The sequence below is a fragment of the Myxine glutinosa genome, chromosome 5 (assembly GCF_964187855.1).
Source record: "Myxine glutinosa chromosome 5, kmMyxGlut1.1, whole genome shotgun sequence".
NCBI classification, from domain to species: domain Eukaryota; kingdom Metazoa; phylum Chordata; class Myxini; order Myxiniformes; family Myxinidae; genus Myxine; species Myxine glutinosa.
This window is the reverse complement of record NC_136265.1, coordinates 139,413,673-139,429,618: the sequence shown is the minus strand read 5'-3', so window position 1 is coordinate 139,429,618 and position 15,946 is coordinate 139,413,673. Positions and strand designations below refer to the sequence as shown.

Sequence of the window (15,946 nt, the reverse complement as noted above, 5' to 3'; positions counted from 1 at the left end):
AGATCTTTTTAAATCCCTTCCCAGACTCGTGGGCATCTATAACCTTCTTTCTGAAGGCCTCCGAGAGCTCTTTTGATCTGGGCATGGTGATGCCGCACACTTCAACAACAAAGAGCAAACCAAACGAAATGTCTGAGGTTTAAATAAGACAGGTTCCTCCAAGATTCTCTCCAACGATGTTCTAATCATTTGCACCTGAGCTGGTGCACATGATTCTAATTTTAGGTATTCGTCAGGGCCCTTAGGGATATTTTGGGGCCGTTTGGTTCAAATTCTTCCAAAAGCACCAAATTTGGCCCAGATGTTTCCCATGCCATACTCTTTCGATTTTTGACGGGCGCCAAGACGGGTGCCCCCCCACCCCCGGGGGCCCCATATTGGCGAAATACTAAATGGCCGCCACCCGGATTAGAGGAAAATCGGTTAAATAACCAAAAGGGTTGGAATCATGTATGATACCACTTTTCAGGGGTTTTCGAGGTCGAGGAATCCAATTATGATATTATTTTGATGATTCGAGGTCAAGGTCAACCCTCAAGGTCATCTTAAAGGTCATTTTTGAGTCAAACATGTCGTTTTTTGAGTTTTTTGTCAAGATTTACGCGAGGTTCACCATTTTATGTTTCTGGGTTGGGTAATCGAACTCTGACCTTATTTTTGACAATTAGAGGAAATATTTACATGTCTATTTCCTAATTTTCAGGCATATGCAGTTCATCAGTCTAATTACGAAGGTACGGATTTTGATGTTTTATGAACTGTATGCCATATCCTTGTGTTTAATTTTTGTGCGATCATGATCCGGGTTCATGTATACATGATTGTATACATGTCATAAATATGACGTCATAGGTCATGTGACCTGGCGGCCATATTGGATTTTATGAAAACCTTACAAATGGGTCCCTGCCTTCATTTTTCGATCGATTCATTTTGAACTTTGACCACTTATAGTCCACCATGTGATTGGATGCATATCCTAATTATGACGTCATAGGTCAGGTGACATGGCCGGAAGGACCAGTATGGTCCCCGGATCATACCGCCCTTGGCGCCCGTCAAAAATCGAAAGAGTATGGCATGGGCAACATCTGCGCCAAATTTGATGCTTTTGGAAGAATTTGAACCAAAATATCCCTCAGGGCCCTGACTATATTTGAAGTGGTGATAAATGTCAGGGTGTACTTACTTTTTCCACATGCAAAATTTGCATTTATGTCTATTTAAATTATACAATGGATGACAAAATGTAAATGTTTCATGATATTTGTTATATTATATCACCTTTATCTATCGATATTGTTGAAATGATCAAATAGCTGTATGTTGAAATATGTTGAAATATGTTGAAAAAGTCAAAACTTTACATGGGGTGTACTTTCTTTTTCAAGTGACTGTACAATGTACCCCAGACATTTGGCCTACTTCGATACAGAGGTGGTTCTACACGACATTCGGAGCACGCTAGCCGACACAATTTAGATATCAAATAAGGTGTGTCATGCCGACATCCACATAAGTAACACAGCCTCTGCCCCCCCCCCCCCACCCCCTCCAGGAACTGTAGCTCCTGCAAGGTTCAATGCAGGCGTTACTGTTCCAGCCTTAACACTTACCGATTCACACTTTATTAGCCAATGAAATAAATTAGGAGGAGCTGTGGGAAACGAGCCGTAGCTGACTTACCTGTACTCCTTATCGCTCTACACCCCTTCACAACCATTCAAATATTTTCACTGTTGAGTCCTCGCTCCTAACTCTTGGGCAGGAAGAAAAATGTCACCACACAAAACCACTCTTTCTTGAACACACACCTTAATCAAAAACCATGAACATTTGTACAACCCCTGTATCTCTCCAAAGACCACGTTCCATGGTGGATGCCACATTGCCCAACATTACTTACGGAGCCATCCCAATGTACGCAAATTTCCACGGGCCCTGTCCTGGTAGTACAGGTGAGTGACATGACGCGGTGGATCTTCCCCCATTCACTCACATAAACCCACGATAATCAATCATACACATTTCAATAATCACAACACTTCTTCCAACCCCCCTGAAAGACCATGGCTTCCGTGTCATTACCCACGAGTGTGAACCTCAATTACATTGTGGGGAGTCAACGTACACGCAATATGGTGGGGGAACTTCAGGCTTTGGTGCCCGCAGTCCAAACGGCATACATTTTGGCTGACTTCTTCACCCCCTCCCCCCCTTTCAACTCTCGGCCCCTTCAGCCAAACAGCTCCTTATCTGTCGTCCTGTCAGGGAGGGTATCCACACCAGGCAGGGAGGGTATCCCTTGGCCTCAGGCTCTCATAGCCTCTGGGTCGCCAGGGGTCTCAATACCCGCTGGTGGCCCAACCAGACCACCGTCCGACGGGTTTCCGATTAACGACACCACCGGCTGCCAGGGACAAATTACCTCGGAGTGGGGGGGGGGGAGGGGCAGGGGGCGCAGTCACCGCTCCTCTGGAGCTTGATCCATTCCAATGGACACACATACCTTCCCCACCCACAAAATCCAAAATGACATTCATTCCCCTGCTGCCATTCAATTCTCAACACGGTCATGCAATAAAGATGTTGGTATTTGTTGGTGCACTGCCTTGGCCTGCTTACATGTTGTATTTCCCACATTCTCTCTTCCAAACACAATTCAATTTCCATTCTCACGACAACACAAAAACACCAAAACGTTTACGCGCACACAATTGCCACCCAAAAGACACTTTGTGGTGCTCAAACCGATTCCCCACCGACCATGTTGTCACTCTCGTCCTCCCCATTCCAAATGACTCATTTTCCAATTTGTGAGGAAGCACCAAACACTTGGGACAGTAAATATCAAGGCCTTGCCTCAAGTGCAGGTAGTCACAGGTTGGTCGGGTCCAAGAGTGCCATCCACCCTGCCGTATTCCCAAATTTACCCATGGGGCCAACCAATTTCCTAAAAATTTCCTTTTATCCGACTGTACTGGCAAGCATGTGGACCCCCCTTCTCCTGTGACCTTTATTACACGACTAAACTTGGCTACGACAGCTCTGCCCCTCCACCGTGCGAGGGCTATCGGGATAACTTGAACAACCGGACCGCCAACATGGCCCACGAGTGTCCACAAGGGCGTGACCCACCATCCATCCTTCAGCCCCCTGTGAGGACCACGGCTCCACTAGCACAAGCTGGCCAACACGTGGTGAGCACCTGCAAGTTCCACCATTACCAAGGCCTCAGACCTGAGGAGCACTGTCGTAGTGCGTGGCATCCCCATCATGTCCCCTGCACCTCCTCTCAGTCCCCAGTTCGACCAAATGTGCAGCCCCGAGTGCCCAACCACATTTGACCTCGCCAAAGGTCTAGTTGACAGTCGTGTTCAACCAAGAAACTCAATTCCAGAAGACATGGTCGCACACCTCGGCCACCCATACCACCACATTGACCTCCAGACTGCCTAACTCTATCCTCACAACACCGCATCCCAATATTGGCGCCGTCACCACCATAGCCATTTGAAGGCTGTGTCCTGATTACCTATCAATTTTTTCCAGCCTCCAACACTTTGGTCTAACGAGGATTAATTTAGATCATTATTAGGTCAACATAACCCTGGATGGGTTACCCTGGATAAGAATAGGTACACCGTATCCCTGCGTGTCGTAAAAGACGACTAAGAGGGTTGGCGTCAGGAAGGGCATCCGGCCATAAAAACATTGCCTCAAAAAGAGAACCATGACAATTACAACTACATATGGGCAGGGTACAGCCCGAAGTGGAGATCGGTTTCTGAGGTTTGGGACATGGAATGTAGGGACAATGACAGGGAGATCAGGAGAAGTGGTGGAAGTATTGGTCAGAAGAAGAGTAGACATATGTTGTGTGCAAGAGAGGAGATGGAAGGGAAGTGGTGTGAGAATGGTGAAGGGTAGGCAGGGACAGAAATACAAGTTTGTGTGGCAAGGGTGCCCGGAGGGCGTGAATGGTGTTGGTGTCCTGTTTTCTGAGGAGTTTGTAGACAGTGTGGTGAGTGTGACTAGAGTGAGTGATAGGTTGATGATGGTGAAAATGATGATTGGAAAGCCCTTGGTGAACGTCATCTCGGGATATGCTCCGCAGGTTGGTCGAAGCGATGAGGAAAAGGACAAGTTCTGGTGTGCGTTAGAGAAGCTGATGGAAAACGTGAAAGATGAGGAAGTTGTTGTGGTAGGAGGAGACCTAAATGGACATGTGGGAAGGAGTATTGATGGTTTTGAGGGAGTTCATGGGGGTTACGGATATGGTGTGAGAAATGGAGAAGGTGAAAGGATTTTGGAGTTTGCTGATGGAGCTGATTTGTTGATTTGTAATACTCAGTTCCAGAAAGAGGATAATAAGCTTGTTACATACACGTCAGGTGGGTCGACGACAACCGTTGACGACCTGATGGTGCGTAGGCGAGATAGGGGGCACCTCCGGGACACAAAGGTGATCCCGGGGGAGGAGGCTGTTTCACAGCACCACTTGGTTGTCTGCGACGTAAGGGTGAAAGGTGTGAGGAGAGCTCGGCGGGTGAAGTACCAACCGAGAATGAAGGTGTGGAGGTTGAAAGAGGTGACAGTAAGGGAGGCATTAAAAGAGAGGCTGAGTAGGGTCGAGGATGATGTGGTTGAGCTTGAAAGTGGTTGGATGTCAATGAAAGCTAGTCTGTTGGGAGCCGTTGCTGAGGTATGTGGATGGACAAAAGGACCACCGAGGCACTCGGAAACATGGTGGTGGGATGATGAAGTTGGAAAGAGGATTGACGTGAAGAGGAAGAAGTTCAAGGAGTGGCAGAAGGCGAAGGGTACGGGCGCAGAAACAGCAGAGCATGAAAGTTATAAGGCAGCCAGGAAGGCTGCAAAGAAAGAGGTAGCAAAGGCGCAGGAGGAATGTAGGAAAATGTTCGGAGAACGCTTGGAGCCAGAAGAGGGTCAGAGAGCGGTATTCAGGATTGCAAAGCAGATAGCGAAAGAGAGGTGTGATGTGATGGGGGTGAGTTGCTTGAAGGATGAAGTGGGACAAATCGTTGTCGACCCAGATGGAATTAAAGGAAGATGGAAAAGATATATGGAAATGCTGTTGAATACAGACAATGAATGGGATGGCAACATAGAGAGTAACCCAGTTTTAGGACCGGCAGAGAAGATAACTGAGAAGGAAGTTGAGGAAGCGATAAAAGCAATGAAGGGTAGAAAGGCGGGAGGGCCGACGGGAGTTGTGGGAGATATGTTGAAGGCAGCAGGAAGTTGGGGTGTGAAGAGAATGACAGAGATCTGTAATCTGGTGGTGAAAGAAGGCCGCATTCCAGTGGATTGGGAACTAAGTACCCTCGTCCCTCTATACAAGGGGAAAGGTGACCCTCTGGAGTGTGGCTCGTACCGAGCGATAACGTTATTGGAGCATGGAATGAAGGTATTGGAAAGGGTGTTGGAGAGGAGGATAAGGAAGAAAGTGAAGATCGACGAAATGCAGTTTGGATTCATGCCAGGAAGAGGAACGACAGACGCGCTTTTCATTGTGAGGCAGTTGCAGGAGAAGTACATGGAGAAGAGGAAGAAGTTGTTTCTTGGGTTTGTTGATCTGGAGAAAGCATTCGATAGGGTACCACGCAAAGTATTGACATGGGCATTGAGGAAGTTAGGAGTGGAGAAATGGTTGATCAGAGTATTGATGGCAATGTACAAAAGAGCGCGCACAGCTGCAAGGACGAAGGACGGGAACAGTGGTGAGTTTGAGGTGAAGGTGGGAGTGCATCAGGGGTCGGTACTAAGTCCACTACTATTTGTAGCTGTGATGGAGGTGCTGACTCAGAACGTAAAAGAGGGTTTACCGTGGGAGTTGTTGTATGCAGATGATCTGGTGTTGATTGCGGAAAGTATGGATGGACTGAAGGAAAAGATGAACACATGGAAGGAATGTATGGAGACAAAAGGTCTGAAGGTGAATATCGGAAAGACGAAGGTGATGGCAAGTGGTAAAGCATGTGGTGAGGTGGAAAGAACTGGGAAGTGGCCCTGTGCTGTGTGTAGGAAGGGTGTCGGAGTGAACTCCATTCAATGTACAATGTGCGCTGAGTGGGTTCATCAAAAATGTAGTGGTCTGAGAGGGTCATTAACCAGTGTGGCAGCTACATTCAAGTGTAAGGTGTGCACAGAGGGAGCTGCAGATGGAGGAGATGTTGAGTTGGATCTTGGAGACGGCGTGAAGCTGGAAGGTGTGAAAACATTTTGCTACCTCGGAGACATGCTGAATGGAGAAGGTGGATCAGACTCGGCAACGGTTGCTCGAGTGAGATGTGCATGGAAGAAGTTTCGGGAACTGAGTGGCGTGCTGATGATGAGGGGAGTGTCGTTGAAGCTGAAGGGAAAGGTGTATGCTGCATGTGTGAGAAGTGTTATGATTTATGGGAGCGAGACATGGGTAATGAACGTAGAGCAGCAACGAAGGTTGGAAAGGGTGGAAATGCGAATGGTTCGACGGATGTGCGGAGTATCGTTGAGAGAGAGGAAGACAAATGATGAATTGCGAAAGATGATGGGAATAGAGCCTGTGATTGATGCTGTGAAGAGGAACAGGTTGAGATGGTTTGGTCATGTGTTGAGGAAGGATGAAAGTGACTGGTTGAGAAGAGTGATGGAAATGAATGTAGAAGGAAGCAGAGGACGGGGAAGACCGAGAAAGACTTGGCTGAAGATGGTGGAAGAAGAAATGCGGGCAAGGGGGTTAACAAGGAGAGATGCAGAAAATAGGGCAAAATGGAGAAGATTGTCATGGGGACCGCAAGGCTAACCCCCGCTCTAGCAGGGAAAATGGCCTTTAAAATGCATGTTGTGTTGTTGTTGTATTAGGTCAACACAATTGCAATGAAATAATCGATTGTCCTCTGCGTGGGATTACAATGAAGAATATTTTAAAATTCTCGGTGTGTTAGAATTTTAATCCACAACCTCTCTCAAGATATATAGCTTTATTGAAATCAATCTCCACATCATCTACAACAAGGAATAAGCAATACATTAGAACTCTTCACATAATTCCCGAGCACATCTCAAGCAAGCCCATAAGCAACATTATTCAACTTACCAACTCAAGTCCAGTCACATGTAATTGGTGCAGTAATCCCTCACTCCCAAAGCCATCCCTCTTATAGGGAAGCCCCACCACTGGAGAGGGAATTACAATGAGGATGTTCTCCTTCATTTCATCACACTCGGGAGAGGGGGTCTGGCACAAAGAACATACCAAAGATACAGAGGTACTTGGAGTACCTTCAAAAGTACATTAAAATAACATCAAATACAGAACAGCAACAACATTTAGGCCAGGACCTCTCTCACCCTCCCTCTCTCAGTGGTCTCAATTTTATACTCTCGAGCATGGCCGATTATCTCATCATCAAGGCCACAGAGGTTGTAATGTTTTGAATTATGCCGCAGTCAACCAAATGTTGTGTCACGTACAAGCGATAGGGATTGCAGACATCTTGGAGCTGGCAGGGAACTTTTTACTGAACCCTGAAGGTAATAACTTGAGACGAAACTCAGATTCAAAGAGCTTGGTCACGCTCACCGAGCCAAGGTTTATTCCGAAGTTAGAGGGAAACTTGTTATACAAAATCGAACTAAGATATAACGCGTCGCTTGGTTAAAGAAATCTTCTCCCCTCTCGCCCTGCTTCTTCTGATGACCAGTACTTCTGCCCTCGGAGCATGGTGTTTAAATAGACCTTCGCTCCTTTGATGTGGTGTGATTGCAATTCAGAGATCAACACAGAACTCAGCGGCTGGCGCCAAAACCCATCTGCTCTTCATTATCAGTCACTCAAGGCATACAAAAGATGGATATCAAGGGAACAGGGTCACTGTTTGGGCCGAAAAGGTCAACACTCTCTGACAATTTAATCTGTCAGTTGACTCTGGCATTTAACCCAGGGTGAGTCAACACTTCCCCGAACCTTTTCACTAAAGGACAAAGGTTATCTCTTCGGTTCCAAGGCTTTGCCAGACTGCACGGTTTGAAAACCCATTTTACACAAGATCACATTGAGATGCAATTTAACTGTTTTTAGCAATATTAACATATACTGATAATATATATGAATATATATATTATCCTACAATCCCTCATTTTTTAATTTTTGTTTATATTAACCATTAATCTAAACATCAACCTATTAAATATTCAAACCACAAATTTGGTAATCCAATTTTTCCCATACATAAGGCATACACCGTCATCCTGGAAGAATTTGATCACAAAACATTTTTGTTCATTGACTCTTTCCATATTGATAATGCAATTCATTTCATTTGCATGAAGCATACAACACTTCACCTTTACCACAACAATTTCAATTCACCATTTAAAAACAATAAAGCATCTGCAACATTTGGTAATACATTTTGCTTCAAAACAAAAATTGACTTTGTGTTTGAAAAGAAGAGAAGAGGCCGATCACTTGTTTGACATTCAAGTATGAAACATTTTCTTCTGGTGTCTTCATAGCACCTACACTATTTCGCGTAGGATTTTCCGCTGTTGTGATAGCTGGGCGGAGTCATAAACTGACCCTGCTCTGCATGTAGCATCCTTGCCACTCTTGCTGTGAGACATAGTAGATTTAAACAAGGCCTTCGTCCAGTTGTAGTCGACTTGCCTGCTCCCTCATCATGAGCGTGGAGCAAGTGTTGATGTGATGTTGGTTGACCAGCAAGATGTGGAACAGAGATGCCAGATGCATCCACAACGATGTTAGGACCATGGTGTTCAAGTTGTCCATGGTTCATACCAGGAGCCTCCAGCAGAATCGTACACAGCTGTTGTGGAGGAAAAGCACAGCCATCCACTTACAGCTCCACGCTGGCTCTCCGGATGTTGGTGGAGTAATGACACACGTCACCGCATCCAGTAGAAATCGCAGGCAAGATGCCGCCGTCCCGCAATTGCTGACTTGATTAATGTTTGAGGCATTTGAACAAAAATAAGTGATCACCTTTCTTCCATATGTTGCAGTGTGATCCAGGCAAATGGTCACATAAATTTTTCTTGGTGAAAGTAAGCATCCGTCTCCAATTTTACAAAGGAGAATATCTTCATCATTCTTTAAGAAGGAGGGTGTATGCCAAGATTAACTTCATTTTTAGCCACAAATTTTCTTTCTCGAACTTCTTCCCAATTCCGTTAGCACTCCCTTTGAGATGTGATCTGGTCTTATCCTTTTACTCAGCCACATCTGAATCTGCTTTCCACACACACTGAATCAGATATAGTACATATTATCATAAAATCACCATCTTTTAACTAATCATATATTTCTTATAACAGTTTCACATTCAACAATTTGTTGTTTTCCTTAAAACATTCAAAAAAGTTATATTCATTTATATGCTTCACACAAATAATATTCAAATCAGGTATGTATTTGACTACTAAACTAAGAATAGCATTTAAAATTGCTTTCAAATCAATATAGTTTAAAAATTAAACTCATGCAGTTATTTTAACACTACTCAAAGAAAATAAATGCATTTATAAATGAATGTATATGATTAAAATCAAAAACAGGAATGTCTAATTCCCAACAAATTATGCTAACAAACAAACTATGCATAATGTATCATTATCATAGTCCTCCCCACTTTTTTTTTCCCCCCATTTAACAGTGTAACTTGTGGTGATATGAGTTCACTGATCTTGTAAAACTGACACAATTCATAACATTTTCGTTATGCCATTACTTAACTTTACTGTACTCATTTGCAACATTACTTGATTCAATCTTTTAATCTCGATATTCATATCATCTTGCTGAAAGTTTCTCATGAATGGCCTTCTTCTTCTTCTTCGGTATGTTGCGGACGGTAGATTCGTTCACGACATCATGCCTGCCCACAAAGGCTGCACTCTCTCCTCTTGAAAGGTGTTCGAGCAGCTCCACCTTCTGGCTAAGGCTCATGACTTTCTTCTGCCTCTTGGTAGTCGACTCATCTCTGGCACTGGTCCTCTGTTTGGGAGCCATTATTGAACGATGAGCAGAGCGACAGTCAAAAGGTCAAAGCAACGGGACGAGAACAATGATGGAGATCGAGGACACAATCTGTATTTACAGTGCATTCAGAAAGTATTCAGACCCCTTCACTTTTTTCACATTTTGTTATGTTGCAGCCCGAGGCTGAAATCGTTTAAATTCATTTTTTCCCTCATTAATCTACACTCAATACCCCATAATGACCAAGAGAAAACAGGATTTTAGAAAGTTTTGCAAATTTATTGAAAATAAAATACTGAAATATCACATTGACATAAGTATTCAGACCCTTTGCTTTGACATTTGAAATTTATCTCAGGTGCCTCCCATTTCTCTTGATCATCTTTGAGATGTTTCTACAGCTTGATTGGAGTCCACCTGTGGTAAATTCAATTGATTGGACATGATTTGGAAAGGCACACACTTGTCTATATAAGGCCTCACAGCTGACAATGCATATCAGAGCAAAAACCAAGCCATGAGGTTGAAGGAACTGCCTGCAGAGCTCAGAGACAGGATTGTGTCGAGGCACAGATCTGAGGAAGCCTTCAAAAAAAAATTCTGCTGCATTGAAGGTTCCCAAGAGCACAGTGGCTTCCATAATTCTTAAATGGAAGAAGTTTGGAACAACCAGGACTCTTCCTCGAGCTGGCCGCCCGGCCAAACAGCAATCGGGGGAGAAGAGCCTTGGTAAGAGATATGAGTTGTTGAAGAACCCGACGGTCACTCTGGCTGAGCTCCAGAGATCCTGTGTGGAGATGGGAGAAACTTCCAGAAGGACAACCATCACTGCAACACTCCACCGATCTGGGCTTTATGGCAGAGTGGCCAGACAGAAGCCTCTCTTCAGTGAAAGACACATGAAAGCCCGCTTGGAGTTTGCAAAAAAAAAAAGCACCTAAAGGACTCAGACTGTGAGAAACAAGATTCTGTGGTCTGATGAAGCCAAGATTGAACTGTTTGGCCTAAATTCTAAGCATCATGTCTGGAGGAAACCAGGCACCGCTCATCACCTGCCCAATACCACCCAAACGGTGAAGCATGGTGGTGGCAGCATCATGCTGTTGGGGTGTTTTTCAGCAGCAGGGACTGGGGGACTGCTCAAGGTGGAGGGAACAATTAGCAGAGCAAAGTACAGAGATATCCTTAATGAAAACCTGAAACAGAGCACTCAGGAACTCAGACTGGGCCGAAGGTTCACCTTCCAACAGGACAATGACCCTAAGCACACAGCCAAGACAACGCAGGAGTGGCTTCGGGACAACTCTGTGAAGGTCCTTCAGTGCCCCAGCCAGAGCCCTGACTTGAACCCAATCGAACATCTCTGGAAAGGCATGAAAATGGCTGTCCACCGACGGTCCCCATCCAACCTGACAGAGCTTGAGAGGATCTACAGAGAAGAGTGGCAGTAAATCCTCAAATCCAGGTGTGCAAAGCTTGTCGCGTCATGCCCAAGAAGACTCGAGGCTGCAGTCGCTGCCAAAGGTGCTTCAACTAAGTACTGAGTTGAGGGTCTGAATACTTATGTCGATGTGATATTTCAGTTTTTTCTTTTTAATAAATTTGCAAAACTTTCTGAAATCCTGTTTTCTCTTTGTCATTATGGGGTATTGAGTGTAGATTGATGAGGGAAAAGATGAATTTAAACGATTTCAGCATAAGGCTGCAACATAACAAAATGTGAAAAAGTGAAGGGGTCTGAATACTTTCTGAATGCACTGTATATGTACGAATGCGAGCATTGTGGGTATTGAGCACATCTGGTAATTTCAAGAATAGATTTAATTATGCATTGCATTCTGTAACTCGCAGAGGTTGACTTGTTTACACACCTGGTGGAACCTCCCCCAAAGCGTTTTCATTGTGTAACATCTCTGAGGATGCTTTACCATCAGCTGCAAACTGTATCGATTTATTGAAGCGTTTGAATTCTATAACTCGCGGAGGATGACTTGTTCACACATCTGGTGGGATATCCCATGAAGCTTGCTTATAGTGCGGCTAAAATTCGCGGCACGAAAGCCATGAAAACCCCAACAACACAGCAGTGAATGTACAGTACTGTACTTGCTGCACAGTATGAGCAGGTCATGTTCTCGGCTCGTAGAATAAGTTTTTTGCATTTGTCCAGCTGCTGTATGCATGGCTGGTAAAAGGTGGGTTTTATAAATGTGTCAAGCTGGCGCTCATGAATTTTCGTTTTTTGCGCCCCTGAAGAACCGTGAATTCGTGGAACACGGTCGCGAATAGGGAGGGAAAAAACCGCGATTTCACAGAAAACAGACACGAAAAGAAAACAAAACTGTGTATTTGCATTTTCCTGCGAATAGAGAAACGGGTCGCATTTTATCAACCGTGAATATGCGGATTCTGCGAATAGCGGACCACCAATCACGGAACCGCAAATAGCAGAACTGCTAATAGCAGTTATACACGTTGGTGGTCCGAGTCCGAGTTGTTTGTTAGTTGTTGTTGATACTTAATATCCAATTATTGAGTTGACAGGGTTTCTTTTTCAGCAAAGAAAAAAAAACTTTTGTGTTGTGCACCATAACTTATTTGATGAATGAAAATGTATTTTATTAGTTTTGAGTCAAACCTTGGTTATTGCATCAGTGAGTGCTTGTTTGGAATGTGCTTATTATGCAAATGTTTGTATTCAATTGCGACGATTGTTTGGTATTCGGTCAAAATACATTTGTTTTACTTCTTTGCAGGTGTCACAAGATGAGACTGACTTCAATGTGGAAAACAGTCCAACAACCTTTGCAAGGGAAACATTGGTTTCCCTCCTGGCTGCGATGCTTCGGGAGGATCCAAAGGAGAGGCTCAGTATGACGGTGAGGGATTGATGCAGTTTTCATATGCAGTGTTTTATTTGCATGAACAAGAATGTTCACACATGCTGGGGTAACTGACCTCCTGTTATTGTGGATCAAAATGCAATTGCTCACCAGTGGAGGTGTTTCCTGATCGTGTTAATATTTGATTCCAACACATCCATTGTTTTGCAGGAGATTGTGAACCACACTTGGTTCAACGAAAATGTCTCGTTTGATTGTTGCAGGTAACCGGCACTCGTTTTCTTCTCTTTTTTGCATCTTCCATTGTCATTGTTTCTCTGCAACATTGAGTATCATGGAAGAGCATGGTGAGAGAGAGCGTGCACTGATAATAGGGCAGCAGGTCAAGTCTTGAACAAAATAAACATGAACTTCCGCGTCCACGTCATGCATCACCACACTCTTAATGGCTTGAATCGTGCCATGTGTCCTTCAATTTTATCAAAGCTTAGTGTTCAGACTACAATATCCGTTGTCTCTCCATGTTTGTAGCTCTGCGACCATCAGTGGGCACAGGTTATTGAATTTCACTGCTGTCTGTTTATTTGTTTGTTTGTCTGTGAACAGGATATCTCACAGAGTTGTGGATGGATTCGGATGAACTTGATGGAGTGTTTGAGTGTGTGACAAGGATGAAATTTCGGTGAAGATTCGGATCTGAGATTTTAAAAAGTGATTCCTCACTGTTGAGTGATAAGCTCATGCTAAATCAGATATATTGAAGAATTGATTCAAATTTTATGAATATCCGAATACCAATACGAAAAAATTTTAAGTTTGAGTGATTACCATTGATAAGGTATTGGCTCTACCGAATGCCCTTTCTAGTCTATTTATCTATTCTCCGCCAGTCTGTTTGTCTGTCCGTTCAGAAAGGGGCTTCAAAATCAAGTCACCACTGTTTTTAAGTGGTCAAGCCGCTTCAATAGAGATGGCTATGTTCGTAAGCCTAAATGAAGAAGAAGAACCTCTTTTTAATTCCAAAGATTTCAAAGGGTAATTTTAATTGGTTCTGCGGGGCAATTATAAATGTATCTAAAGGATAATTCTAATAGATTCAAAAGGGTAATTCTAAAGGGTTATAAAGGCTGGTTCTATCGGTTTATTAAGGGTAATTTTAACGGATTTCATGCGTTTCTCTGCTTTGCCAATTTCATATTTAAAATGCCAAACTGAACCGCTTCCTTTGGACTGGTGCGATTTTTATTTTTATTTTTCTGTTTAAAAAGTCAAATGTTTTCCGATTTCTCGGGATTTGTTTGAGTCAAGTCTTAAACTTTGTCAGCAGCAGTGAAAAATGATATCACAAAATGATGACATCATAAGAATAAATCGTGTAAGAGCCCAAAATGCTTTAGCTATGTGAGGCCTCAAGGCACGAATTTTTGAACATTAATATAATGAAATCCTAAGTCTCCACAAACACACCAGTTTTTACGGCGTCGGGCAAAGCCGTCTGGAACAGTGTTTGTCTGTCCGTATGTATGTATGTCCTTCACAAAAGTACACCAATTAGAGCTGAGGATCTGGTCACATGACAGCGATGATGTGATGTGATTATGTCTGTGATGGTCATTATGGTGTACGACGGCTGACTCCACAGACCGCCACTTGGATTTAAATGCCATTCAAGACGAACATATTTTTGAACCTGTCATATATCACAATCGCTATGCTCTACCTTTACATTTTTCTTTCTCTGTGAAACACAAGCAAACCGATTGTTTAAACGACCATCAAATATCGAAAGCATAGGTGTTACGGGTCTTCAAACGATAGTACGTTTACGCCTTAGGCTTCATCCCTTCATGGCTCGCCTTCAGGCCGTTTCGGACAAATTCGCCCAGGTTTCTTCATAAAGTAGTATCATTTTCGTAATAATAATAACATAAATAAAAATGATACAGTAAATATAATTGTAACTGCAATCCCTTTGTCGTGACTGCAAAGTTACTGGATTGAAGCGCTGCATGGTTCACTCATGACTCAAAACATATGAAATAAACCAGTGTATCAGTGCAGTCTCTTTACTTCCATGGTAACAGCTTGGAGACTTGCAGTACTTCAATAAAAATTTAACACCAACATTATTTGCTAACTGGTATCCCTATCCAGGTCATACTATCCTCTTCAACTGAAGTATCAACAAGTCCAGCGACACTGCTGTGAGACTTTCAATCTTGTTTTCTTCTTCTCAGGAAATAATCGCCTCTCCAAATATCCACACGTGCACCCACTCATGTAACCACAGCACCGATGCTTGTAACCTGCAGCGGTTCATGTACACCAGAGGCCTTTGAGGCCTGAGAACCAACACGGAGAGAAAAAACAAAACCCATAAGAATTACCCTTTGGAACCCTGTATAATTATCCTTTATAAGCCTGTAGAATGACCCTTTTGAACTTTAGAACTCTCGAGGATTCAATTCCAGGCAAGACAGCTCGGAGGTGAATGTGGGAGCTTGGGACATGAAAGGGGAAAGAAAAAAGTGTGTTTAAATAAAGCACTCTTTGGTTATCTTCACCCCCCTTTTTATCATGTGACATTTATTGTCTTCATTGTCAACTGTGTTTGAAAATATTTGGGAGGGTAGTGCAGTGCAGGGTGTGGTTTGCTGTCTGAATGTAGAAAACACAATGAACCGATGCAGTCTGATGATCACCTTCCCCACTGCATTTTTATTGTGACATAGTTTCTTATTTATGACATTTATTTTATGACAGCTTCACAAAATCTTTATTTTCTGCTGGAATGCTGAGTCTAAATTATCAGATGTATCTGTTGATAATACGATCTCTTGTCCCCTCTTTCAGGTTGCTTTGAAGAAGGCAAAATCATTGAAATATTCAAGAGAAGTAAGTTTGTGTTTATGTGGAGATGGTGGTGTTTTAACTGCTGAAGTAAGAACACAGTTTAACCCCTGAACTGTCCTGGCAGAACTTTTGTCTGTGATACATCTTTGGCTCTTGGCCCCTGAAGCTGTGTGTGTCTCTGTGTGTGATTTACAATATTGTGGTTATTCTGATGGTGTGACTTCACCTTAATCCAACTTATAGA

General features: G+C 43.5%; 1 protein-coding gene across 1 annotated transcript in view; it reads left to right on the top strand.

Moving 5' to 3' along the window:
* The window catches only part of LOC144892386 (putative serine/threonine-protein kinase MARK-C), a 55,311-nt gene that overhangs the window by 23,878 nt on the left and 15,487 nt on the right, over positions 1–15,946 (top strand). Inside the window, exons 8-10 of the mRNA XM_078778798.1 lie at positions 12,763–12,885; positions 13,060–13,112; positions 15,703–15,744. Of these exons, the coding sequence (XP_078634924.1) occupies positions 12,763–12,885; positions 13,060–13,112; positions 15,703–15,712 (186 nt within the window). The 3' untranslated portion in view covers positions 15,713–15,744. The remainder of the gene's footprint in view (positions 1–12,762; positions 12,886–13,059; positions 13,113–15,702; positions 15,745–15,946) is intronic.